The sequence below is a fragment of the Oryzias latipes genome, chromosome 4, assembly GCF_053564925.1.
Source record: "Oryzias latipes strain Hd-rR chromosome 4, Olatipes_Hd-rR_3.1".
Taxonomy (NCBI): Eukaryota; Metazoa; Chordata; class Actinopteri; order Beloniformes; family Adrianichthyidae; genus Oryzias; species Oryzias latipes.
This window is the reverse complement of record NC_136240.1, coordinates 34616608-34644526: the sequence shown is the minus strand read 5'-3', so window position 1 is coordinate 34644526 and position 27919 is coordinate 34616608. Positions and strand designations below refer to the sequence as shown.

At 42.0% G+C, this 27919-nt stretch overlaps 2 protein-coding genes and 1 long non-coding RNA gene across 12 annotated transcripts in view; 2 read left to right on the top strand and 1 right to left on the bottom strand.

Annotated features, from left to right (window-relative positions):
* agbl4 (AGBL carboxypeptidase 4) overlaps positions 1-27919 on the top strand; it is a 426145-nt gene that overhangs the window by 288098 nt on the left and 110128 nt on the right. The window lies entirely within an intron of this gene.
* On the bottom strand, positions 1082-9897 carry LOC144991968 (uncharacterized). Of its 2 annotated transcripts, XR_013655667.1 has the most exons (4): positions 9772-9897; positions 2145-2248; positions 1255-1348; positions 1082-1184 (listed from the first exon to the last, which is right to left on the bottom strand). It is a non-coding gene; the product is annotated as an uncharacterized LOC144991968 (long non-coding RNA). The 2 variants fall into 2 exon arrangements; XR_013655666.1 differs by lacking the exon at positions 9772-9897 and having other exon boundaries at positions 2145-2277.
* On the top strand, positions 8567-26136 carry bend5 (BEN domain containing 5). 7 transcript variants are annotated; one of them, XM_078946354.1, is made up of 7 exons: positions 8586-8691; positions 8815-8873; positions 9851-9978; positions 11116-11596; positions 14420-14568; positions 20366-20579; positions 20683-26136. In XM_078946354.1, the coding sequence occupies exons 3-7, from the start codon at positions 9892-9894 to the stop codon at positions 20877-20879; spliced, it is 1128 nt and encodes a 375-aa protein (XP_078802480.1). In that variant the 5' UTR covers positions 8586-8691; positions 8815-8873; positions 9851-9891; the 3' UTR covers positions 20880-26136. The 7 variants fall into 7 exon arrangements, with proteins under 7 accessions (XP_078802476.1, XP_078802480.1, XP_078802481.1 ...); XM_078946352.1 differs by lacking the exons at positions 8586-8691; positions 8815-8873 and adding exons at positions 9294-9390; positions 9602-9668; XM_078946350.1 differs by having other exon boundaries at positions 8567-8873.

Sequence of the window (27919 nt, the reverse complement as noted above, 5' to 3'; positions counted from 1 at the left end):
CACCAGCGTTGCTAAGCACTGCTGAGGAGAAAATCCTCCTAGAGAGGACTGATTGGATTTTTGTTCCAGGGAGCCTTTTGTGTTAGCAGCATAAGGACCAGATAATAGAGGTTGATGCCGCTCCGTCTCTGCGGCGGGGCTGGCGGATTGAGGTTTTGTGTAGAGGGTGGACGCTGTCTGTCTGAAGACCTGAAGGCTGAGACCGTTATTTACTTCAGCTGCTCACAGGCCTCAGACTGAGCCAGGCCTTTCTCATGTCTCATTCTCAGCGTCAGAAGTGTGACACGGCGCCATATTTTGACGCCTCATAAGTGAACGTGGCACAAAGTCACCTTGTTTGCAGATGCCGATATGTTTCTGGGCAAACTATCAAGAATTCAGTTCATTCCTGGATGAATTCCTCATGTTCCAAAAATGCTGTTCTTATTCTTCTCCTAAGGAAACTGTTAATTAGACATCAATGCTAAGAGGCCAAATGAGGAACATGCTTTAAAATGCTAAACCAAGCAAACATGGTGTTAATTTGAATTGGATCTTGCATCTGTTTTGATAAACAGCACTAAACATGTATTTTGGTTGTCTTCATTAAATAAACAAAAGTCTGGTGAATGATGAAGTGATGATGAAGAGTCATTTGCATCTAATGAAATTTATTTTCATTTAGTTACAAATTTAAAAAAGAAACTCAATTCCTCACCAGCTGTTTCTGTCAATTCTGAGTAAAACCGTCATCCGTATTGGGGGGGGGGGGGGGGGGGGGGCTGACCTGTAGGTTTTTGGATTGTCCAAAATCTCTTCTAAATGGGCGTGGCCGTTGGTGCTGAGCTGAGTAGCCCCACCCTGATCCTGCCCCCCCCTTCTGGGAGCTGTGTTTTTCACGAGTTAAGAGCTTGACACAGTCTCTACTCTCTAAAGTTTCTCTTAAGCGATGAAGAAAATTCCAAATCGACAATGTTTGAACAATGTGCAGAGTGACAAAAGAAACTGTCATGCCAAGCTAGGCGAGGCAGACCCAGGCGCTGGAACCCGGAAGGAAAACACAGCTGAGTAGATGGTAAATAATAGTTTTAATATTATTCGGAGTTGCTTGAGATCTTGACGTGGCTGAGGGTTCTTGGAATTCCGTGAGGTTCTTCGGCGCTGGTAAACAGGAGGCTCAGGTGTCCACTCGTGGTATGAAAGTCCTGAAGGCGAGGCATAAACAATATTAGTCGAGAGCATTGACTAGAAATAACATGAGACCAGACTAGGCACCATCAACGGCAACAAACTGGCGATGAATGCTGGTACTGGATCTCCTTATGAAGGTCTGGTGGTTGATGAGGTGAGTGGACACAGCTAAGATGAACTGTAGCAGAGAGGGGAGGGGGAGGAGAGCTGACAGAGGCACCATGACACAAATATGTGTACCAGACCTACAGTTTAATAAAATTACACACAAAAAAGAACTTTGATAAGTCCACGAAAACTGCTTTGAATAACATTTTAATTTAGGCTACATTGCAGTGGCGAGCAACACTGGCTGTGGCCAGAACTGATTTGATGCTAGCACATGCAGATTGATGAATTACCTTGCACAGCAAATACAATGAAATGCCAGAAAGAAAGCGAGTATTCGTGCGGCCAGTGCTGAACTTTTTGGTCGCATGGACCATGAGGAAGGGTTACGTTTAGGATTATGGATTACAGTTAAACTGCGTTCACACCGAACACAATTCGCGCAACGGACACAGTTTTGTTGCGCGAATTGTTTTGGCCAGTTTTAGGATTTGCTTGTAATGGAAAGGAAATGTGGACTATCCATTGATTCAGCTGGAATTTTACAAAATAAAAGAGCAAAAAGAAATTTAAAAAGTATTTTAGGACTGCTAGATTTGAGTTGAAGTCCACAGTGGGTCTCTGCTGTGTTTCCACAGAGACCACAGACTGCGTCTGTCCTTGACAACAGTGAGTGAAAGTCAAACAAAAACCATTAGTTGTCAAAACACTTTGCCCCTCTGCATGCCCCCGCTACCCCATCATCTGATCTAACACCCCCCTGTCCACACAGGTTCCCGTCCCCCCAGAGAGAAGAGTTAGCTGCGATTGTTTTCTGCTGCTATCGGTCAGACGCTGAGCACCTGTGAGACCAGCAGGTTATTTACATGAATGGAGGATGGTTGTGGTCGCCGGTCCGATCCCAGCGGCTCCTTGCTGTCAGCGACAGCTGCCATAAGAACCTTTGCGGCGGCCTGCCTCTGACAGACGCCTGGGAGGAAAGAAAAACACAGAGAAGACCAGGAAAAGGGAGGAAGTCCCATTAGTATGACATGAGTTCTATTCCCACACACCAAAGCCTGCCCACCAGCCATGTGCTGCTGCTCACCTGGCTGACACATAAGTAGAGATTAGAGGAGAGGAGATGGTGGAAAAGGGTATTAAGGGATGAAAAAAACTGTCTCAAACCTCGGGACAGACTTTATACTTTCAGGATTTCTTGTGCACCTATATGGACGGGCCGGACGGCTTACAAGAGATTCACTTCTTCACGCATTGTGATGGTTTGTTCGCTGTAGTCTGTTGTTTGACTGTATGAATTACAATTTTCTGTTTCCCAGCTAGTTAGCAGAGAATAACCGTCTGGTGGCAGTGGCAAGATCAATACAGGTCTGCAGCAGGAGGTAAAGTGGCCCTAATGAACTGAATTGACTGGTGCTGAAATATGATCAGTATTTCTCTGGTGGTCATAATGTTCTTCATGAAGAAGATCAATGTCTCTGGGATGGATCAGTGAGTATGCGCAGCGTGATGGCAGGCCTGGCGCTGATACCGTCCTTAATACTTAATGAAGGTTTTATCCACAATAAGTTTTGCCGCTGTGTGTGTTTGTGGCTCATGCGTGACCGTCCTCCCTCCTTCAGTCAAAGGTTTGTTTGCAGGCCCCGCAGCATTAGTAACTGATGTGCTGGTATGAGGCGGCGCTGTTCATTTCATGGGCTATCACTTTTTAAATTGGTGAATGCCTTTTTCATGGTTGATTAGGAATTCATGCAGAACTAATTAAGAGGCATAATAAGAGAAATTCTGGTGAGAAGCCTCCAACCAAAAAGGAGAAAATGGACAGTAAACACTTCTGATTGATTGTAATAGTGTGTTGAATATAAAAAAAACCTTGATGAATCCCTGAGTCCCACATCTTGGAAGCAGACAGCCATGTCTTCGTGAAGCACCTGAACTTGGAGAATCAATCCCTGCATGATTCCCCCATCGCAGCTGTCATAGAAAAGGGCGTCGTCTCTGCCGGGTCTGTTGGCTGTGTGGTGCTGCACACAGTCAACAGACCCGGCAGATGATTGCTGGCATGACAGGCTGCCTGCCTGTCATGCCAGCAATCATCACAAACACACCTGTACCGGCATCTGTCCATGCTGCAGGTGCTGCCTTTTACAAAACACAACACCAACCTTATATCCAAACCCAAACACGGCTCCTTTTTCTCCTCATCCCCTCATCTATCATGAGGTACATAGACGCCTCGACTTGTCAACAACACAAAAGGTTGTTTGTTTCATCTGTCGTTCCATCTGTCTGCGAAAAACTCTTAACGATTCCAAACACAGCCAGACACAATGATGACGTGCGCACCCGCAGTCTAATTCCATCATCACCATCATTACTGCTATTATCCCGTGTCTCCCTTTAATGCAGGCTAATGGATCACCAATAAAGATAGATGAGCCTGGCAGTGTGGAGCTAATTGGTGGGACATGATGTCTGGCTACTGTCCTGACTTGAGCCTTTTGCTGATCCTCTACGATACATTTCTATATAAAATGGCTCCTTATTTTAATTAAATCTAGTTATTATCAGTAAAATATTGTTTATTCTACTTATTTATTTAATAAACATTTTCAGAGAAAACAACTATTTTAGTAGTAATGAATAATAACAGGAATATTAAATTAATTTTCTTCTTTTTTGTTCATAAATGTGACAGGAATATTCAATTAATCGTGTCAGTTCTGTACAGAATAGATCTTTTTTGTCTATAATGTTAAAAAAGTGCTAGAAAATGAACTTTCATGAGCATTTATTTCACTTCGGCTTTATTATATGATAAGTTGTTATGTCTGCTAGCAAAAACACAGTGTTTGGCCACTAGTATGAAGACTGCAAAGAAAAAAGATGGTTAAGAAAGGTCTTTTTCACCTTGCAGTTTTTCTGTTACTGTGAGAGTCCCAAAGTACTTTGCATACCTGCGTGTATGTGAGTACCACTTGAAGTAAATGCTGCCATCCTGAATATAAGTTAAGTTCTGGGCAAGGACATCCACACACCTTCAAAACGTCCACGTGGATTTGACTTATTATGTGTATCTCCTTCAAGAAAGAGATCAACTCTGAGTGAGATGTCCTTCATAAGAAGATGTGCTTGTGGCCTCCATTGTTGCATCCACAGTTGATAATAATTGAACCCAAAGGCAAAAGGGAAATCTCCATCACAGGTTGTTTATGGGCTGTCCTCTGTGAATCACTGTTTTACATGTAAATATGATTTATTTTATTGTGGTGCTATGGTTTCTGCTTATAAAAACTATATGCACCAGTGCATCATGACTTCTATGACCTAATAAGGTGAGGATCCTCCTGTCCATGCAGATGTACTGTAGGATGTGCAACACTATCAGGTATATAAGTAGTCTGATATTTTGTTAAGCACATCCTGTATATTCTTAATTGACTTTGGCTATGTCCGAATTCCCACCAAGGCGGCACTACATAGTGTCCTGACTTTTAAAAGCAGTTCGGATGCCATGCTCACTACTTTTTTTTTAACGGCGGATGTGACATCATCGATTTCACAAAGTTAAAATGAGCGTTTTGCGACCAATATTCACAAGTCCAGTCTTCTGAAGATAAAAAGGTTATGGTTTATTTAAAATATACACTTAGAAACATTGTTTTGGCAAAAGTTGTTCCGACGCAATGCATTGTGGTCTATATTGGCCATTCTAGTGAGCATCGATGCACACTGGTTTTGGGCAGAGACTTCTGGGAAATTTCTAGGGCTCTGGATTTTGGAATTGTAAATTCGGACAGCACTAGAAATGGTGAAAACACTGTATAGTGAGTAGGGAGGAATTCTCTTAAACAATGAAGTAGTCACCACCACAAAGGTGTGAGCGTCCACCTCAAATCAGCTTTTAAGTGATTTTCTTTTATTTATTATTAGCCAAAATAAAAAAAAACCTGTGTCACTTTCTGGGACATAGTTTCTGCAGAGCAACGTGAGCTCATTAGACTGTTGGCATGGAGTGAGCCTGCCCTCATTTTCCATCATCCCTTTGTTTTCCCTCTCCCTGCTGTCTTACAGCCCCTGGCACCCCTAACTTAACATGACCGGTGCAACAAAAATGGGGATCAATTTCAGATCTATCCAGCCATACAGCTTAGATCCAGATTCCAGCTCAGACGAGAAAAACAAAGATGTTCATGGATCTATTTGTCTGACAGTGGATGATCAGAATGGAGCGGAGCAGGGAGCTTGTGGCCCGCCGAAACCTACGTCACTGCTACAATCTTTTTCAAACAGCCTTTTTTTGTCTGCTCCTGGTTCACAACAGTTTAAATAATGAAATACTCTGAAATGCAATTCTAAGCTTAATATTCTTTAAATGTGGCCTCCGTGAGAAAAATGCCATAAGAACGAGTTAATAAAAACCCCAACATGATTTTCATTGGAGTGGTCCTTCTGAATGCATTTAACAGACACATTGCGCTTTATAGCACACTACTTTATTCTGCAAAAAACCACAAAGGAACCTGTTTTTGTATAAAGGTCAGCAACATTGCATAGTTAGGTTTTATGCAACACTTAAGATTCAAGATTCTTTAGTTTGTCGTATGCACAGTTCTCACCCGCTTACAAAAATACCTTTCAGTACAAACCAGACAAGATCTGACAACAGGCTACTCACTCATACAGCCTGACTTCAGTTCTCTGTGATCCAGTTCGGTAGTTTATCTGTTTATTATTGGCTTTCTCAGCCATGAAAAGTAATGACACCTGCTGTACTCGGTTTGTTTAAAACAGTCCAATTGGTTTCTCACATTGATCCAACCCATTGCCCGTTTCTGAGAACTGGACCGAGTGAGTGTGACGTCACCCAGAGAAAATGGCTCACGACAGCTCAGCTGACCTATTTTGGGATATGGACTCAGCCATGATGGAGCCAGATTTTGTCAGTAAGCAGTGATTGGTCAGTTAGTCTGAGTCAAGTCAGGAGTAAGCTTGTAGGAGGTCCACACCCCTACCACTTTAAAGCTGGCTGCACAAAATCTGTCAAAAATGTGAAGACTCATGGTGGCAGCAGACACCGCCTACTTTTACTGAGGTATCTGATTGGCGGGTTTATAACTTGATTAATTTTCGACGATGAAAAAATGTTTTAAAAAGGAGGCAGTGGAGGGTTCACTCAATCCAGTTCTCATGTACAGTCAGTCAACGGTCCGGACCAAGTGTTCAGGTGTGAATGCACCTTAACCTGTCAGTTTGCTTCCAAATGGACTGGTACGGTTTGCTTGCAGGGTGACACGAGCCAGTCTTACTCTGGCCCAACTCCAAACGTCTTCAGCCTTTTTGGAACTGACAAGCCACCATAGCTCGGCGTCAAGGAAATGAACAGTTGTGGACTGAAAACCACGAGCTGTAAACAAACCTGCAGCAAAAAAGAGACACAAATCAAATGAAAAACTGACCCAAAGGAGAAAAAAACAACCGGCTTTTCCTGACGACCCTCTAAAAAACATTTGGGTGTAACTGTAGTATATTTTTTGACAGTTTGCTACTTTTGTGAATCCAGAATTAAACACTGTTTAATTGGTAAATGTAACTTCTAAAGGGTTGCATAAATAATATCGCACACAATTTATGCTAGAAAAGCCCCCTTTTAATAAAAGACCACATCACAACCAAGAAGCTTTAAGAACAGAAAGAAAAAAAAAAAGAAATACCTTCTTCCGTCTCTCAATGGACCAGACGCCGCTTAAGTTTCTTATCTTTTACCCGGAATCAAATTATCATCACAGAGGTTAAAAAAACTCAAACCTTTCTCAAATATTTGAAATTTTAAGAGTGAATTTTCCACATTTATTGTGACCACCTTTTTTTCCGAAGGGCCTCTTGAGTTTAGGGAGATTCTGGAACCACTTATACAGCACAGTGGACAAATAACATAAGGAAGTTGGCATTTCAAACAGGAATAATCATAACGAACTAAACGCCTGAAACCAAGAAACGAAATATCAGAGAACAAAAAGGGGCTCCATGTAGTTCTGCATCAGTTACTTTTCAATTACAGCAGCCCAAGCAGAACAAAATTGTTAGTGTCATTTATCGACTGTGGTGCCCTCTATTAGAGTAACAACTGAAAGAAATCCATCCTGTTGGATAAAACACCTGGCTGTCTTACAATAACAAAGAGTCCATTCTGTCAGCCAGCTTTAAGCCTTTAAGGTGTGATGGAAGGAACAGGTGAGGATGTATACAAGGAAACGCATTAAGCAATGACCAAATCCTCCTGGTGGGTTGTGGGTTTAAGACCCGCACAATCATCTTATTTCAAAGTGTTCCTAGTGGTCTTTTAATTATAATTATGCTGCCTTAGGACATAGCGGGACAGTTAACGTGCAGCGACCCCACCCCCTTTTCTCTGACCTTTGCTGAGAGCTCTCTGTCTACAAAATCTCCTGCTAGCTTACAGCCCCCACACCTCCAACCTAATGTTAATGTTGCATCAACTATCCAATCGTACAGTTTTGAGCCAGACGATGGAACGATGAAACAAAGACGTCTACAAGTAGATCCGCTGGTGTATTTTTACGTCACAACAGCCGTGTTGTACAGCCATCAGACTGTACAACACGGTGTTAAAATGACACACTACGGACCCACGGGTGTTTTTCATTCACTGATTTTTTTACTTGCTCATTCCTGCAGTTGTTGTTGTTTTCAGTTCTTTAACGGTTGTTGTTTTTTTCTTGTGTATTTTTTACTTATTTATTTTGGTTTAAATGTAATTTACTTAGTTAAAAAAGCAGGTTTTTGCAGATGTTCTGTTTTATTTATAATGTTTCTCTTGTCCTGTTGAAGGTTACTTGGTGAATATCACTTTCACTTTTGCTGCAATGTTTTGAATGTCCTTGTTGCTGCCGAAGATAAGTGAATTTCCCCACAAAAGAACATTTTTTTTTCACCACGACTTGAATGGAGAAATTCTCAGAAATGCTATTTTAAGCACATTTTTCCTAAAATACGGTCCCCATCCTTCGAAAAAAGCCACAAGAAAACGTTAAAAACACAATTCTCATCAGAGTGGGTCTTCAATGCCTTACAAGATCATGTAAAAGCTTATGTATTTATTTTCAAGCAAGTATTTGATTCACGTATATATTTTTTTATTTTTTATTTTAGTTGCTTAGCTATAAGAAATGTCATCTAAATGGTGCCACCTGTCAAATTTTCCAAAGATACTGTCATGTCAATCAATTACTTCTGCCTTAGTGATTGAGCCTGGTGATATGGGACAGGCAAGAGTAGTGGAGCGCAGACAGCATTCAACCCAACCCCCATATGTGTATATATTTTTTTAATACTTTGTGAGGAAAACTGTCAACCATATCCAAAGTGCAGGACCGAGGAGAATTAGATAATGTATGCTTTTGTTAGATTCTTTGAAGATGATATGTGCTGCGTGTTGCCCGTTGCCACTGTCGAAGATTTCAGACCTGTGAACAAAACAGATTTTGATAACCAGAAGGTGTATCTGGTTCACAGAACTGAGGAGAATGGCTGCACAGGCCAGCCGTGCGAAGCACAGATCCTCGCCCTTGCAGGTAAGTTGCCCTTCGGACACCACCACTTAACCATTTTCTCAATGCATGTTTCTCGTTTTAACAGCAACTTGTGTTTTTCTGCGCGTTAATTTAGAGCCGCATCGAAGCAGACGTATTTCATAGCCGATCTGACAGAACGTGATCAGCTGGAATCTGACAGCGATGATTAGCAACATAACGTCCTCCGCTCCGGCTAAGCCGACATGCTAGCCTGACATGCTAACCGAGCTTTCCGAGGCTCTCCGCGCCTCGTCGGTGCTTCGTCACATTTGGACGCCCGCGGCAGCGAGTTCCGCGGGTCGCGTGTCCCGCTTCGGCAGAACCGCGGGGCTTTGTTTTGGCGCGGAACGTTAGTGAGTCGGTCGTTGTTTACAACACGAAGCTAGTGTTAGCCGAGCCGGATGTGTCCGTTAGCATGCTAACCCGAATGCGGCTGATGCGAAAAGGGTGTCGCCACATCGCCGTCGCACCTGACACGCGGCAGATCACCCTGTAATCTATTTCGTTCTGTTACTATGTAAGTTTGTAAATGTTTAAATGTGTCGCTTTGACAACTCTGATGTACGGTTAGCTTGTTAGCAGCTAGTTGCTAGTAGCAGGGGGCTAACGGCTGCGGTTAGTGGTGTCTCTCTGCAGAGAAACGTCCCTCAAAAAACATGTCACTAGTGTTTGATAAAACCGAGATAAGTAACCGAAACGTGCTGACTTGGTGTTATTTTTAATTACAGAGTTGCTTCTTCATATCACGGATGATTTTGTTAGCTAGCTCGTCGCGAATGTCAATGAATGATCAATGTGAGTTGATAGAAGCCAGGCTAAATAAATGTCTTAACGGCAGTATTTGTCTTGTTTCTTTAGGCTGCTAAGATGTTTTAAGTGTCAACTGTACTCTTCTTACCGTTAGACTGTTGAGGTTTGTGTGGAATTAAATTGAAGTTGAAAGTTTTAGCAGCTTTCTCTGTTCATTGGTTTTACAGACACAGTGGAAGAATTTGAAGAAAGTTTAACGCAAAAGAAGATGAAAATTCCCAAGATGTCCGTCAGAAATTCAGGAAACCCAGAAAACAGTTTTGGGGAGGATAGAATGCCGCTCAGGCATAAAAAGGTAAGTTAAGCAAATGCACAATAGACCTCCTTTAAATAATGAAAATAAAAATGAAATGTCACATTAGCACACCAACGTAACATTTTTGGATTGGTGGTTTTGACCAGTTAAATCTTAAAGGGGAAATTTCATGATCCCTTCTTTTTTTAATTTTGAAATATGTACCCCTGCTGTGTTAAATAATAAACATTTAGACATAAAATAAGCAAAACAAAAAAGTAGAAAATGATCTTGGAACAGTTTGTGTCCATGTTGTGTTTTGTTTTTGTTTACTCAGATGTTTCCTGCGACTATATATTATCTTATTTTATAAACTTGGCTGTCACCCAAAATCCCACATGCTATTTTTACCATATGCTGGATTAACACAAATTCAGCACTCTGGACAGCTGCCCTTTTACCAACAAATCCTCTGGGCGGCTCATCAAAGAACTCTGTGACTCTTTTCCATTTCCTATTGAAATCCGTGCAGCCAAAACCGACCACCGTAAGGCCGTCTGCCCTGTCTGTCACTTCTATGTTCTGAGGTCATTTTACATCTATTTTTTATTTCTATCAAAGCTTGAGAGCCTCTAGTTTACCAAATGAAGGTGTAACCCTTTAAAAATGATCCGTAGCCTGACAATTCTTGATATTTGGGATTTTTGCTAACATTTTACAAAAAAAAGGAAGAAAAAATATTTTCCAATAGTTGTCCTCAGCTCTCCATCCAGTCTTGTATGTTTCCCTTTTAAAGCACACCTGACTTTAACGTTGTCAGATCTCTGTAGACTTTGATGAAGAGCTTAAGGGCCCACTAATAGCACACCAATTAGTCTGTGCGGTGCTGACAGCGCCACAGGGGGTTAATTGCTTGCCATCCCAGACTCCACTCAAACCGCATCGACAGTCAGTGCTCCGGCATGGCTTAAATGTACGCCCATTCGCTAGCAGGAAATGTTTGCTCCTATTGGCTGTGAGATCCAGGGCTCGCTCTCACAGCAGAACACTCCTGTTTGGTTGAGTGCTCTGCAAGGTGGGCCTGTGCTGCGGGGGGGGCGGCACCAGACCCATCACAGCTACCAAAAGACGTTTACTTTGAACCCAGACTGACTTTGTTGTGTTATTTCGTTTAATGGCAGTAAATCCTTTCCACAGGCTTCATCTCATGACCAGGGACGCCCCCTCTCCAACTCCTCAAAGAGCCTCGCAGCAGTAGTGGCTCGCCTGGAGAGGAACGCGGCAAACTCTTGTATGGAAGGTGAAGAAGACCTGGACGAGGACAGGTTGGTTGAGGAGGGAGATGATGCAGACGATGAAGATGAAGATATAGAATTCAAGCATAGGCAACGTCATCACTTGCAGCAGCAGCAGCCGCATTTGGAGACGGGCATGGATTGTATGTCGGAGGTAGCTGCGGCCATGGTTCCCAGGGTCTTGTACGAGGAGCTGGTTCACAGTTACAGGCAACAGGAGGAGGAGATGAGGAGGCTGCAGCAGGAGCTGGAGAGAACGCGCAGGCAGTTGGTTCAGCAGGCCAAGAAACTGAAAGAGTATGGGAGCTTGCTGACAGAAGTCAAAGAGTTGAGGGACTTCAACAGACGACTGCAAGACGTACTTCTCATGAGACTGGGCAGTGGTGAGAGACCAGGATCATGCACAGTCACACAGATCCACCACAGCTATGCCACAAGTTCAGGGCTCCTTATGTTGTGTTCACACCAAACGCGATTCGCACGCCAAATTCGCGTTCACTGCCCCTACGCGTCAAATTTTGATCCCAGGCGCTCGTTCATTTTGGTTCATAAACTTGATGCAAATTTTCATGTGGGTGGAGCTACTGCTGACCTTTACTTTACAGGCTATTTGGAGATGTGGAGAGTAGCCTGGGGTTATTTGTTTAGGAGAGCTCTACAAAGGGACCAGCGACCACGTGGCCTCGTCTGGGTTCATGAGGTCATTCAGAGACTCTCCCAGTACGGGAAGGTTCGCCATCTACTGCAGGAGATGCTTCTGAATGACGGCTGCTTTCAGCGGCACATCCGTCTCTCTGAGGCTCATTTTTTACAATTTTCAGCTTTGGATTAGTCTGAGGAATGAACAATTGGAATTGGGGGTCTTTCTATTATTTTCTTAACAGAAATGACAAAAACATCATGAAGTTTGGGACAAGCCCAAACAGCAACAATAAGCTTTTCCTCCATGTTGGTTTTGGACTTCGCCCCCGGACTGCTCCATTAACACGTCACGACCAAAACCAAGTCCCCGATTGGTTGATACGGCGCAGATTTTGGCCAAAGCTCAGAAATGTTTAAACTCTTGAAATATCCGCCACGTCAGAATTTTTACCGTTTTTACCGCCCGAAACACGCCTCGCAGCTGGAGAATCGCGCCGCGCTCGCCGCTCTGCATCGGCGCATAGACCTAACATTAGACCTGAACGATGCGGATGTGCATGCAAATCGTGTTCAGTGTGAACATCACTTACAGTCACACAGATTTCTTTAACAACAAACCTAAACCTAAAGCGCAGATACACAAACATTTTAAGATGTTAAATCTGTGAAAAATGAACAGTTGGCTTAAACAAATTCTGTAGGTCTATTCACAAAAGTAAAGTACTAGCTTCACGGTAATAGAGTTCACTGTTGGGGAGAGTAGTAAGGATGTGTTAAGAAAAAGCAGAAATGATGGTTTTCAAAGGGAGACACGTTTGTTGTATGAGCAGAGTCAGGGGCACACGTGTGTTTTCATGACAAACTCATGCTGACGTTTTTTTATACCGAGTATTTTGCTCCATATATGATTTTTGAGGACGTAACAGAGCCTGTTCTAATACTAGCTGACATACAGCTTTGCTGGCATGGGATCGAATTATTGCAGACAGAACAACAAAGGTGGTTATATAAAGACTTTGTTTTAGTGTTTTTGCTGTAGTACAGTTTTACTGTGAAACTCCATCATCCACCATAACACCACCTATAAAAAAAAACCACTAGTGTCACCAAGTCTGGGATGGATTGGAGACCATCCAAGGTTAGCCACACCTTCAACCATCAGTGGTTGGGATAGGCTCCAGCAACCCCATGACCCCAAAAGGGAGAAAGGAGGTGCAAAAAAATGAAAAGATGGATGTTACCAAATGTTTTCATACGACCGATATAATGAAAAACAACAATTCTTTTTATTTAGATTTTATAGCACAATTGCTGCATTGGATTGAACTATTGTATTTATTATTAGTGCTGATGAGTCCACCTTAACTGGACTAGATTCATTTTTTGTATCTGCTACAGGCTCAAGTTGTGTCCTCTGATAATAAGTTTGTGTTTTTCTTAGTCTGTTAAAGCAGCCAGGATGATTTTCCTCCAACTTAAACCTTTTGCAGCCAAACTTTAGTAGAAGATCTTTGAATATTAGGACAAATTTCATATTTAATACTTAGAATTGATTGTTAAAGCTCAATCATCCACTCAAAAGAACAATACATGCTAGGAAAATACAAGCTAATGTTGGCTCAAAAAATTAAAACGATGTTTCTTTTAATAATCCCGGTCATTGTCTTACACATGACACTTGTTCAGGCGTGACGTGGTCTGTTCACGTCTTCATTTGTTAAAAGGTCTGCAAAATTGGTATTACTTCCATATAACTGCCCCCCCCTTTCATATTCAACGTGGTGTCTTTAAGTCAAATCTTACTTTTGCAGAGATGGACCAAAAATAATGCATGAAGAAGCGTATCACCACCTGTTATCTTTTCATTTAATGTCTTGTCTGACTCTTTAAAGAAGGCGCATGAGAAACACTTTAGCAATTTCTGGGCATAAAAAATAGACATTCAAGTTATGATGAGTATGCGGTCGCAGCAGTGAGGCCACGGAACGAACTGACTGAGTTTGCAGAAAGAAGGAAAACTGAAAACCTAGGAGTGAGCTGAGTGCAAAGTGTGAACTCACTGCTCCTGAACCCTCGAACAAAAAACAAACACAAGAGCTTTTTCAGTGGGATACGCTTCACGTCTGAGCTTTTGTCGTCTTTGGACCTTAAAGGCCCCGACGACTGATTTGACTGTTGAATTTACAGGCTGCAGATTAGTGAGCGCTGGGATTCTGTCAGTCATAGAGTGGATTACGAGGACAAATATGAAAACTCATCACATGCATTGGAGCTTAGCATGGCCAGTCACCGGGCCAGCGTCATTCCTGGACTTAAAAACTGCATGCTGCGAGTGAGGGGAAAGCCCAAGCCTGAAAATAATCTGCAGTTCTAAAACTAAACTAAATACAAACTCGCTTCTGTAAGGATTAGGATATTCCTGTCTGCTTTTAGTTTGCATGTAATCTAATATTCCACTGTTGTGTTTATGTACTGCGATCCGAAGCTCATGAGTAACTCAGGTGACGGCTGGAGGCCGTCTGCTCCGTCTTCAAAGTGTTAAATGTCTGCTTTTCTTCTGCCAGAGCCCATGCATGACAATGGAACTCAGACAATCAAGGCTGAAGTGGTCGAACCGATCGTTGAAGCTCAGGAGACGTGCAGAGAAGAAGCCAACACCAGCTCCAGCTACTCCCCGTCACCCAGAACCGTCTACACCTGCAATGATGGAAAGGTGAGAAACACTCCAACCTTTCCAGCATTTCACTTTTCCTTTTTTTACCTAATGTTCTCTGCCCCCATTTACTGTCTTAAAAAGGTGTTTTTCCAATTTTTATGTATTAAAAATGCAACTGTATTCATTAAAACTTCAAGTTTTAGAAATAATTCTTCAAAAATGGTTTTTACCATCCACAGGGTTTGTTAATTTCTTTAATGATTATTTATGCAAACTTGAAAGAGTATGGGGGGAAAAATGAGGAATTTTTTATATCACTCTATGGTTTTTTTCATATCAGGCGATAACGATATACAGTGATCCCTCGCTATAACGCGGTTTACTTTTCACGGTTTCGCTACTTCACGGATTTGCGTCGTGCATTGTGTTCTGCATTCTGATTGGCTAAAAAAGTCACTCCGCTTCTTCTCTACCTGTGCGTCAATAATGTCGCAGTTTAATATGTACACGTACGTAAATCAGCTTTCCAAATTACGTACGTGCAAATCATCTTGCAATTTCAAGTTTCTCTAAAACCCATAGAAAAAGAGCAACACCAACTGTCAATCACTATGTTCTTCTCCTGAACAAACACACACAGCTGCACCGCGGGCTTGAGAAGGAGAAAACACTGCAGCTTCTCAGACTGAAGAGCATTGAAATACACCTGAGCCACTATTTGTCCGTCTGTACTTTGTATTTTTTCATGATCATTTTAAATTTTCTCCCGTTTAATCCAATTCTTCGGGTCGCGGTGGGCGGGGCTAATCTCCGCGATTTGAAGCCTTCTGTTCACATTGATGATTCAAATTATTATTTGACAGTACAGTACAGAAGTTATTTGTTGAAAAAAAAAACGTTTTTAAAGTACTTTGATTTGTGAAACAAATGCTTGAGCCTGTAAAATGGTTTGTTCTTTCTTTTCAATGTATAATAGAGTATTTAATTGTATAATATTTTTTTTTTTAAATAGAGGTTTCTACTTCACGGATTTTGCCTATCACGGGTTCTTTCTGGAACGTAACCCCCGCGAAAAACAAGGGTTTACTGTAATCCAAATAACTATTTCTGTCAAATTTGAACACTGCTCATTGGGGAAATGTTTAATCATCAGCAGGTTATTTAGATTGAAATATTTATTTCCTATCATCCTTTAAACATAGCGGATGGACTGAAGGACCACGATTAAAGCAGAAGTTTCTATAGAGAACAAAACAGAACGCTAAACTGTTTTCTCAAATAGATTCTACTGTTTTCAAGTTTTACAGAACAAACATAACATTGACAAATATTTTGCCAACATCCTGTGAATAATCTAGGAACTAAAATCAAATGTTCCGAGTTTCTTCCGGTAGTTTGTTGCTGCTGTGCAGATCCAACCGTTGCTGTTTTTGTTGGCGAATCATCGTTTATTTCAGTCTGAGGTTGAACATGCTTGGTGGCTCTGCTTCAGCTCAGAAAATAGCTTGGTGCTATTTGCCCATTACTCTGTTTTGTGTCTGATTTTAAATACTATAAAATCTCGACACGGGGGCTGAAATGTAATTTAGGTCACCAGCCAAGTTCAATGGTATTTAAAAACTCTATACCTTTAAACGTGTGTATATATACACACACTCAAGCACACGTGTTGTTCCCCTATCGGGATAACCATTCAGGGGTCACCGCAGCGAATCAGCTTTCACTGATTCTCACAGGTGGTTTGGCAGAGATTTTTACGCTGGATGCCCTTCCTGACACAACCCTGTTTTTTAGGGACCGGCACACCGGGCCTCCTTGTGGATACATGGTTAGACAGTAATGTAAAAAGTCTTGCACGAGGATCCGCGTTAGATGAAGCTTGTCGTGCCCCCTGGGAATTGAACCCTGGTAGGCCATGCACCAAGTCTACATGCAGCTAGCTGAGTCATCCAGCCGCTACTAGGGTTGTGCCGATGGACGATACCATCGTCCATCGTGATGGGTGACTGACCTCACGATGGAGAGACACCATTGGGATGCCACGCCCCCGCCACGCTGCAAGTCGACACCATAAGCCGCGGTTACATGCGCAAAACATCTCGATCGGATCAATGGTCGGATTAGAATCCAACCGTGTACATGGACCCAGAAGAGCTTTTTCAGATTATAACAAACGTTCACATGGGTCACACTTTCGGTCGGAATAAATCATTCACACATGCACAGCAGTGTTGAAAATAAATACCGGAAGAGAAAATTAGTTCCGCCGAGCGGCTACATGCATAGATGCGTCAGCTCGGTAATATACGAGACGATCTTCTAAACGTGCTTTTATTAATGTTACGGTTATTATGAAACGCCTGTTCACTCATCATTTTCATTTTAATCAGTGTGGTCAGTGCTTTTTGTGTGGAAAAATGGAGCCGGAAAGAAGCCTTAGTTAGCAGTATGCTAATGTTGTTAGCCCGGGCTAACAACATTAGCTTTGGATGATCATAATTCCATGCGGGAAATGCTGCAATCTGCATCCTGGCTACACGTAAATAAGTGGGAATGACAGCAGCCTTTATTTTGTCGGGACACAACTGGAAACACAAATCCACGTGATTGTTTGAAACGGTTTCTAAGGACTGAGCGACATTTCTGCCTTGAACAGCTCACACACCGCCCCAAAAGCCGCTGTGTGTGCTGGCGGTCCGAGCTCTGCCCTCACACACACTTTTACCGGGACACCTGGTTCTCCTGAGTTCGGTAGCTCGTTCACGTAGAGCTGCGGGACGGATCACAGTCCTTAGTCTCCCACACGTAACAAAGCATCCTCCCTTCCCCTCAAACACAAAGCTGTAAGTCCGTCTGCTCTGCTCAGAGACGCGGTCGCCCGCCCCACCGGTCCACCTGACTATGAAGTGCAGGAGCGGACTACTTCTTTTTTTTTGTTTGTTGGTATTTTTTGTTTTGTTAAAGTCACTTCCTTCAGTTTCTACTGGATCATTGCAGATGAGTCATTAGTTGGGAAATAAAATAAAGTAATAAAGTAAAATAACGAATAATTATATAATAACGAAAAATTACCCCCTCCCCCCTTCGATACCATCGACTATCCCGATGGTTGACTGCAAACATCGTCAACTGCCAATTCAAGGGACATCGCCCAACCCTAGCCGCTACGTTAACGCATATATATTTTAATCAAATGTAGGGTATCACTTTACGAAAGGAATCACTTTTTGTCATAGATGCCTAATTAAGCTTTAATTAACTAATAAAGAAGCACTGACAGCCACTTGTGTGCATTAGTTTCCATTACTAAGTGTATTACTTTGTGCATTAGTTAGCAGTCAACTAATGTCTGCTATGTTTAAAGTTAGCCTTAGTTAAGGATTATGAGTTGATTATTGGAACTATTGTGAAGTGTTACCCAATGTTACAAAAGACCACACTTACATAAAAAATAATAAAATAAATAAATAAAAATAAAATAATGTTACACCTGTTTACAATCTAATAAAATGTAACATTTTGTTAGTTCGTTATTAAACATTACAAAAAGGAAAACTATTGGCCGGGCGAATCTCTATTCTGATTGCCCCCCCCCCACCCCCCACCCCCCCACCCCCACTGCTGTAACTCAACCAGTGTCCTGTCTCTGATGATGGGGGGGTTAGTACAAGCTGTGGGGCGTCCAGCCACTTCAGGCGTGAAGAACACTGGCAAATGAGAACTGTCCGACATCAGAGAGCCCATATTAATTATTAGCAGGAGAGGAATTGAAAGTGACTAGCAGGTTAGCCCTGGTGAGAACACATCCAGGTTAAAAAAGGAGATTGGTAGAAAGAGATAAACAAAAGCACAGACTTGTCCACCTCCAGATTGCCCGGCCTGTGGTTTAAAGCACATTAGTTGCTCAAGGAAAAGCTTTTTGGAAGTGAGCCTAAAGACTTTACAGTGATGAGAAATTGGAGGCGGGAGAAAGTGTCACATATGCCTTCTGCTGAATTAGCTCACCTGGAAGACCCAGAAAATCTGTCTGAGCTGGCAATCAGTTTGAAGTGTCTGGTAGTGGCTTATGCAACACGCGCTGACATCACATCCAGACCTTCAGGCTAAGTTCATAATGAAGGTAATCCATGCTGCAGGCACATATCAGCCTGAACAGAGTTTTAAACCTTTAATGATCTAAGTTGCTCTTCTTGGAAGGTGCAATTTTCTCTTAAATGTAACTAAAAGATGTGAATAAAAAAACAGAAATGAAGGATTAAAAAACCCAAAGATGTTGACATTTGTACAAATGGAAACATTCAGACTGTCAAGGCTTATAAAAGTAACAGCAAAACTTTGTGATCATTTTGAATCCCAAGGTACACGTTGAAATTAGAGGTGTAACAAGTATTACTCTCATGTTCGTAAACTTTCCAAAAAAGAATTATACGAACATTTCTGACATCTTAGATTGCTGATTTGCAATATTTATAAATATAGTAGAGTTTAGTAGAAAAAATACACCTCAGGCAGTGTAATTATCCTCATATGTTAGATTTTATGTGTGTAAACAAACCTGTATGCACTACAGGAAGCAGAAGTGAATCTTCAAGGTAAAAGTTTAGTGAAGATTCTCATTTTCAAAATAAAGAGTTTTTGATGAATGGAAAGAAAAAACATCTGAAGTTCATATTGTTTTAATATAGTTGATCATTTGAATTGAAAAAATTAAAATCATTTGTATGGCGTCATGTTAACGCGTTGGAAATGTTCATCTAAAGTTTTGGGAGGTTATTAGGTTTTAGCATTTCCACTAAAGATGAAAAAAGTCTGTTTTCTAAACGTGTGTGTTGGAAACACTTGTCAGTTCAAAGGACTGTGAGGATTTTCTATCTGTTAGTCCTTTTCTTTAGGGGTTGCTGTGTCTTCATTCAACCTCTTCCATCTAAGTTTACAAATCAGGAGCTGAAATCAAATGACTGCAAAACATTTCATTCTTTCAAAAACTGTTTTTTTCTGTTGATTTTAATCTCTTCTAAACGAATGTATAAATGATGGTGTTATAAAAACCAACTTCTCCAAGCGCAAAAACATTTTTTTCGATAAATGCGTCTTTTTTTTTTAAAACTGTCGTGTTTCCTTCAGGCAAGTCAATTACCGCAAATCCAATTTGCACAATTTCATAGTCAATGGAAATGCAGCTACTGAGCGAATGTAACATTACACATAATTATAAAGTCCTATTCATTGCAATGGAAGTTTGTTTGTTGAATGGGAGGACAAACCCACAGTTGTACTTTTGCCTGTAATACTACGTGTACATGATACATTTTTAACCCTAAAACAATTTGGCGATACAAAGTGACACCATTTCTGCCGGGTAATTTTTACCCAGTATAATATATCCAACATAAAAAATATATCTGAACATGCTAACACATGAGAAATTAGGGTGGGTTTCTTTTATCTTCAACTGTGGTGTAACAAAATGAAAAACGGAAGTTCCTAAAAACATGCTCAAAAATTACTGAAAAATTAAGAATTAGAGAATAACAAGATAATAAAATATTAGAAACTTGGTCTTTGGTCCACCCATTCCTGGAACACGTGAGACCTCCCTGGTGAAGGTGCAGACTCCTGGACACGCAACATAGTGGAATTCATGTGAATAGTGAAAATCATCTGGTGATAGTTCTCTAGGGTTAAAAGATTTCATCTATATATATTAAGCAATTTTAAAAAACAAGGTAAAGATAAGACAAAAAACAGCAAATATAAGGATGTATCAAATCTATTGGAAACATTATTCATTGATAAGGAAAAAAAGGAAGCTATGATCTTGACATAACGGCTTTTTCTCATAAAATCTCTGCAGGTTCATCTTGGTGGAGGGATTTGGGTAGAAGAAGAGAAGTGGCACCAGCTGCAGCGGACCCAAGGAGATTCAAAGTTCACAAAGAACTTGGCTGTGATGATCTGGGGCACGGAGACCCTCAAAAATCGAAGTGTCACTGGAGTCGCCACCAAAAAGAAGAAAGATGCTCTGCCCAAACCCCCACTGTCGCCCAGCAAGCTGAAAATCGTCAGAGGTGAGACAAATCCAGGTTTCCTTCCCCAAGTTTGAATCAGAAAGGACAGTAAATGTAGATACTTTGACGCACCTTCTTAAGGATCATCTTTGTCCCCCCCCAGAATGTCTCTACGACAGAGTGTCTCAAGAGACAGCGGACAGCGCTGAAATCACACAGAGATTGTCCAAAGTAAACAAGTACATTTGTGAAAAGATCATGGACATCAACAAGTCCATCAAGAACGAGGAGCGGCGGGAGTCCAAGCTGCTCATCAGACAGACAGTCAAGATGGAGAACTTCACCTACGATGGGATTTAGCGTCCCACCAGCACCTTCTGCCTCGGCGTGGTCCACACGGTCTCCAACGGGGCTCGGTATGGGCGATCGGGGAACGAAGGGACCGTTTAGGAGCAGTCGTCTTTCTCTCACACTTTGGATTGGCTCTTCTGTGAAATGTTAAACACATGCCTTCCTCCCTCCGTACAAGAATGGTATCCCATCTCTGTTTCTCTTCCATCGTCTGCCGGACAGCTTTACCCACCAGATAGAAAAACAAAAGTCCACGAGAGCTGGAAGGAGTGTTTTTATAAGCTTGACCATGGATTAGGTACAGAGGTTTGGTCTGTTGAGATGTGTGCATATGTGTCAAAAAGAGACTTAGATGTGATTAATTTATTGTTCTGTGTCAGAACATCATGTTGGATCCTTGAACTTTTTAAAAGTATGAGGTTATTTCCATAAATAAGTGATGATGATGATGATGCTCGCTAGGTTTTAGTGGATGTTTTTGGTGACCATCCGAAGCTGCCGGGGGTCCGAGCGTCTGCACCAGTTGTGTAGTGGGATATCAGGGTCTCCAATGCAGCGAGTCTTAATCAAAAACAGCCATATGATATTTTGCATCAGATGCTTGCAGAGATTATATTTGTGTTTGTTAACCCCCCCCCCCAACATTTATAGTAGGAGGGCTTAAATAGATGTATGATGCTGAGCCTTTCTGCGTTGGATGGATGGTGTTTGACTTGTCAGTGGTGACTTGGGTTGCAGTGATGCCGGCATACTGATGCCTGAAAGGCCTTATATGGGGGTTGCATTCACCAGGGGACTGTTATGCTGCTGGGTTTTCTAGTAAGCTGTGATTTGTAAAAAAATGCATCGGAAGCTGAACCGATGAAGCTTCAACTGCACTTTGCTGTGAGGACGTGAGCGAGGGTTTGGTACGATTTCCCACGTGGTCGGCGGCCCCGTGAGCCAGACCACCACCTGTCTGAGAACTGAGCAAAGCTCTTGGGTCTTCTTGTGGACGTAACGTTAGCTGGGGGTAAAGCTGTCTGGGTTTCCCGCCCTCGACGTCTGCCCCTGCTGAACCCCATCCATCCCTTGTGTTTAAGCCACCTCACCCCCCCGGGGGAACAAAGACAAACCGCTCAAGTGACCGTTTTCCCTTGACGACGATACAGATTTAGATTTCTATTCATATCTATAGAGTGTCTGTCCTGCTCCACAGTTCTGGTCCTAAATGGTTGGTGTGGCCGTCTGCAGGCTGGAACTAAACGCTGCAGATTGAAATCTTGACTGTGACATAACTGTGAATCTGCTGCAGAACTTCCCATCAAGGCTTTTCCTCGCTTCACACTTTAGATTCCCGTTCATCTCATTTCTTTCGTTCTGTCGTTTCGTCCGTCTTTGTTTTTTTTCTTCTTTTCTCGTTCTTTGAAAAGCTCAGATCAGCCTTTTTTGTGAAGCTACTTTTATGGTCTGGAGACGTTTCAGTGTACATAAGCAAACCCTTTTCTGTTTTTCACCAGACAAACCATGGTTGTTTCTGACACCTAAAACTTTCAAGGTTCAGATCTTTTCATTTGGTTCATTCTGTGTGTGTTTTTTTTTGTCAGTTCCCTGTGTGTGTTTTTTTTTACCAAATGGTTGTGTTGTTTTATTTTTCCAATGAATTGCTGGCTTTAAGCTTGATGTTATATCCAAATATGGATCAGTGGAGTCTTCTAACATCAAAAAAACTCTTTCTTAGCCAAAGTAATCTCAGAGAAGCAAAAGATGATTTTCTTAACAATGTCTACCTACTTCAAATCTGCCATATTCAAAGGAAAAAACCAGTTTCGATGCAGTAACGATCAACCCAATGATGAATGCACTTTAACCTTCTCTGCTATTTCTTCTATGCTAAGCAGATGTCTTTCTGGAATTTGTTTTTCTTTAGGTCTGATAGTCTTTTATTATCAAGAAGCACCTTGGATCCAATTTTATTTCAATCATTCTGTTTGTTGTTTTTTTTAACGAGTAAAATGCAAAAGTAAGTTAAGTATTTTTTGTCAGCGATCAGTTTGTGTTTTGTCATAAAAAAAGGCTTTAAAGATTTAATATTACACTGTTTTATGCAAAAAGCTTTTTAGGTTTATAACAAACCAAATCAAAGTAAGTGAAATTCTTGTCAATTTGGAAATCTGTAAGGTTTCAAACATTGACTGTATAAGAGATCTGGATGGAGTGAGTGTGACATCACTCACAGGAAATGACTGACTTCTAGTTCCAACCAAGTGAAGTCATTTCAGTTCCCATTGTTTTTGTGACACAGACGCCGCCAAACTGAAACCAGATGTCATAAGTAAACAGCGATTGGCAGCAGTTCCATGGCAACCACTGGCCAATCAGGAGTGAGCTTGTTGGAAGGCCACACCCCTACCACTTGAAAGCGGACTACAAGAAGTTTGTCCAACCTTTTTAAATGTTGGATGTGGGGGCCAGCAGGCACCGCCTTTTTTTTTGTGGCAGCATCTGATTGGCCAGGTTATAACTTAAATAACTTTTTTACAATAAAAAAATGAAATAAATTATGTTTATTTCTTAATAGAAGTCTATGGGATTTCAACATTTTCCTGTTTGGAACGCGAGGAACTCAGTCCAGTTCTCATATACAGTCATTGGCTTCAACCAGTCGTTTCCTAAAGACTGTGTTGGTGGAGAGAACAGTCACTGAATTTTATGTTGTTTTTTTTCTTTAACCTTTTCTGTTCAAATGCTGGGGATGTGTGAATCTACCACTAATGTGAAAATCTAACAGCATTTTTACGAACAAACGCTTTCTAAGGACTGAATGATTTAGTTGGAAAGGAATTGGACAAAAATATCGGCCCTTTCGCAGACGATTCTGACGCTCGGAAAGGACAAAGTCTTGGAGAAATTCTCAAATCAGTTATTGTTTTTGTTATATGCCAAAAGGGGGTGTGGTCCAAAGAGTGCTTAAAGAAAGAGCATTTATCCAGCTATTGCATAATCTAAAACGTTAACTCTTTAAGCCTAAACTCTGAACTGAAACCATATTCAGCGAGTGAAAGCTGTAAGAAAAGTGCTGTTTCTAACCCGGCTTAATGCGTGATGGTACGGCCCGTCTCTGTGGAGTCCAAGTCATCTGCAGAGGTGGAGTGTGGACTTCATGCGGATTACATAAGTATAGCTGGTGGTTGATGGCTGTAACGGGTTAGTTTGGCTCAAACGCCACACTAGACTGTCCCGTACGTCAGCCGTCACATTCAGCAGCTGCAGGGGAGACGTTTAAACGAGCTCATCCGCCTCCTATGGCACTTGGCCCCCCCTACTGTCCTGACGTGAGGATGGACGACATTCATGTGCATAAATGTTTAAACGTGTATCGGGCGGGAAAATCCTGTCGCCCTCGCTTCGTTGCTGAAACCGTGATAGCTTCAAAAGCTTTTTTTCTTCTCTGCGTCAAAAGACATCTGCTCTTAGCTTTACTCGGCTCCAGACACTGTTTGAGCCGCCGATACGACGTCAAACTTGTGTTGAAAAGAGGACGATAAAAAAGAGCAATCGTTGCTAGGCCTGTATTTTTCCTAAATACTGTATCAGTAACTTTGTATACAACCCACAAACCGGCTCTACTTCATCTTACTTCACCGTCCTACCTCATTGTTGCTCTGTTGTCTGTCAGTGACTGTAAACTGTGTGTATATTGAAAAAAACCTATAGGACAAAAGTATACCTGGTTACTCTTAACATGTACAGCATATAAAACTAGTATAACACCTCAATACACGGATCTCATCTGTTTTCTGACCTGCTTTAAGATGCTGCTGAAGGGGGGATTCTGTGTGAGGGTTTGTCTCTCTGCTCTTTGCCACGTCGTGCAGGTGATTGGTGGTTGTGTCCTGTCTCTCTTGCGTTCTGAGATTCTTACTGGTTGACGGTGCTACCAGCAAACGGTTCAAAAGCTGATCTATCGGACCTCAAACGGTGCTGTTTTTCTATGTTCTTACGTCACACGGCTGCGTTTTATCCAGGTGTCCACTGTTGGCGCTCCCTAACCGAGCTCCGGGGCATCAACCGCACGCTACCCATCCAAATATTGTAGATTATAGCCTCAGCTGCAAGTTTCAGACGTACCTCAAAGGTTGGCGTTGTGGATGCTTGGTTCATTTTCCGTCGCGTACTTTCAGAAATATGCAGTTTTCCCGTTGGAATGAGGAGGTTCCTGTGAGAGGTAGCAAATGAGTTTCAGGTAACACATGATGACTGTGGTGTGGCGGACTGTTGAGGTGTTTTTCCGTGTTCTGTCAGAGCTGAGTTTGTTTGGTCTTAATGGGGTTGCGGGGGGGGGAAGCTGTGAGACCTGCAGAGATGTTGTCATTGTGTTCATACGAGCCGTTGTGGGTCAGTCGGTTCAGGATGTTCATCCGCTGTTCTTTATTTTCCTGCCCGGTTAATATACGGAGGGCTCAGATGTAATCGTCTGTGTTTGAAAGTGGGGATTTATTCTCCAAAAATCTCCCATCAGTGTCTCCATTTCCTGCTCTAGATTTTTATTTTTCTTCTTGTGTGACTAAGTTGTGTTTTGCTGGAGCCGCTCTACACTGTTGTTTGTGTTAAAATACACACCGCCGGGTTAAGCCATTCCTTTATCTGGACTCTTTTACAGTAGTGAGCCTCGCTCTGGTCCACAGACCGGAACCAGAGACGGGTTGGGGTGTAGAATTCCTATGCAGGAGTGGAGCTGCTGACCCGACACTTTCAGGGGGAAAGAGACAACCACAGATAGACAAGAGAGAGAGAGAGCTGAATGTCACCGGACGGGCTTGAGATCAAATCAAACGGGACAAAAGCGATATGACAAATCCATCCAGAACCATGACTGCTTTCTGAGGTTGAATCAAACTGAGCCCCCCACCCCCTCCCCAGGGCTGCTCAGTGTACCTGTCTGTACCTATAAAAGCATTGCAGTCATCAGGGAAAACACAGGGTTTTTACTGCGTTGAGTATTTCCAGTCTGTGTCTAAATGTGGGGGGGGGGGGGGACCTCTATCATTTAGTGACCCCCACCCCCAGCACTGTCTTACAGAGGCAGCCCCCATTTACAGAATATCCTACAAGTATTTGCTATAGAGTGTCCATGTCTTTGCTAAACCGGCCACACCTCTGCTATGCGAGCAACTCTTTGGCGCTTCGCATCCTGTTCTGTGTTTTCTCTTGCTGCATTCAGGAACAGCTGTTTAATGTATAGACAAACAGAAATAAATCAAGAATTTTATTCTATCAGCACAAACCTCTGGTCTGTTTTTGTGTCATTTGCTGCTTTAAACCTGGTTGGTGTCCGACTCCCATGTATGCCGCTCAAAACCAAACTGCTGCTTTGGGTTTCCATCCATCCGATCATCTTCTGATCCATCTGCAAAGCGTTCCCAGGGCTCTTTTCATTACGATTTAGGCAAAATCTCAAAGCCTGTGTTTTCAAGGACATGTTTTCTGCAGAGCGGCAGCAGTTCAGTGGGTGGGAGCGTTAGCGTGGTGTGACGGTGTTCTTCTTAGCAGTGAATAAAGAAAACCCTCGAAAATGCGATGACCAAGTCAGCAGACTCCAAACACCAAACAGTGGGATTGTATTGATCAATAATCAAAGAAAGACGGGCGAGCCTGTTGCCACCACTGCAACCAAGACTGCTCTCCCCCAACTGGGAAAAGTTCACGCCTCATAAAGGCTTAGCCCCTCCCACTGGCCAATTAACCAATCACTTCCACATTCCTGGAGGATTCTTAAACATTACTCCAAAATTACAGATATTTAACAAAGAAAAAAAAGGTTACAATTAAAATACAGAAATAGATTGGAAACAAAATCAATTAGACAGAAAGGGAAACAAAGCAAAAAAAAAAAAAAACATTTCTCACACGTGATGTCACTTCCTGTTTCCTGTGTATATGCATGCTGATGTGGACTTTGCTCTGGTTTGGCTGTTTGTGGAGGGAAACTTAGATGATGAATAAGATTCTGTTTAAAACCAAGTTAGAATTAAAATATGAAATCTGAATGATGTGTTTGCCTGTATGTGTCCACTGAAAACTACAGTCAGGACCATGAATATTTGGGCAGAGACGCATTCTTTCTAATTTAGTTTCTGTACATTACCACTGTGAATTGTAAATAAAACAACTCAGATGCCATTGAAGTGCAGACTTTCAGCTTTTATTCCATGGGTTGAACATAAAGATTGCATAAAAATGTGAAAAACTAAAGCATTTTTTAAACACAATCCCTTCATTTCATGGGCTCCTAAGTAATTGGACAAATGAAATAAGTGAAAACCAAATGGTCATTCCTAATATTTGGTCGGAAACCCTTTGTTGGCAATGACACAGCCTGATGTCTTGAACTCATGGACATCACCAGATGCTGGTTTTCTCCTTCTGAATGCTCCGCCAGGCCTTTACTGCAGCGGCAAACAGTTGCTGTTTGTTTGTGGGCCTGTCTGTTTGAAGTTTAGGAAGCCCACCTTCATTTCCCATCATCCTTTAAAAGTTGGCATCATCACAAAATGCAGCCACAAAAACGTGTTAAAAACACCCAAAACCTCAAATGAACTTCCTGAGGCTAAACAGTGTAGTTGTGACTGGTTTCTACCATCTTTTTTTTTTTGTCTTACATTCAGACGTCTTCTAAGTAAGCTGCATTTCATTTTCACAGACTCTATTTTCATTTCAGTCCTAAAATTCCAAGCTAAATAAAATCAGGACTCTTATCTGGCAAGACCAAACCTAATTCGGAACTTGAAGGTGTTATTTTTTTACTGTGAAATAACTGAAGAAGGTTTTTTGCTTCCCCAAATGGTTCTGGTGGTGAGCCGTATGGATTTTATGAAACTCTGTTGACCCTGGGGCCACGGCAAATTTCTCAGACATAGAAACCCAATAAACTTTTCATTTAAGTGGAAAAAGTGAAAATTAGAGTTTGAAATTGTCATCTGGTTGCAAGGATTAGCCTCCATAACTCGTCACCCAGGAGCCCGACACCATGAAGAGAGACGGCTGTCTGGACAGGCGGGACGTCAGCA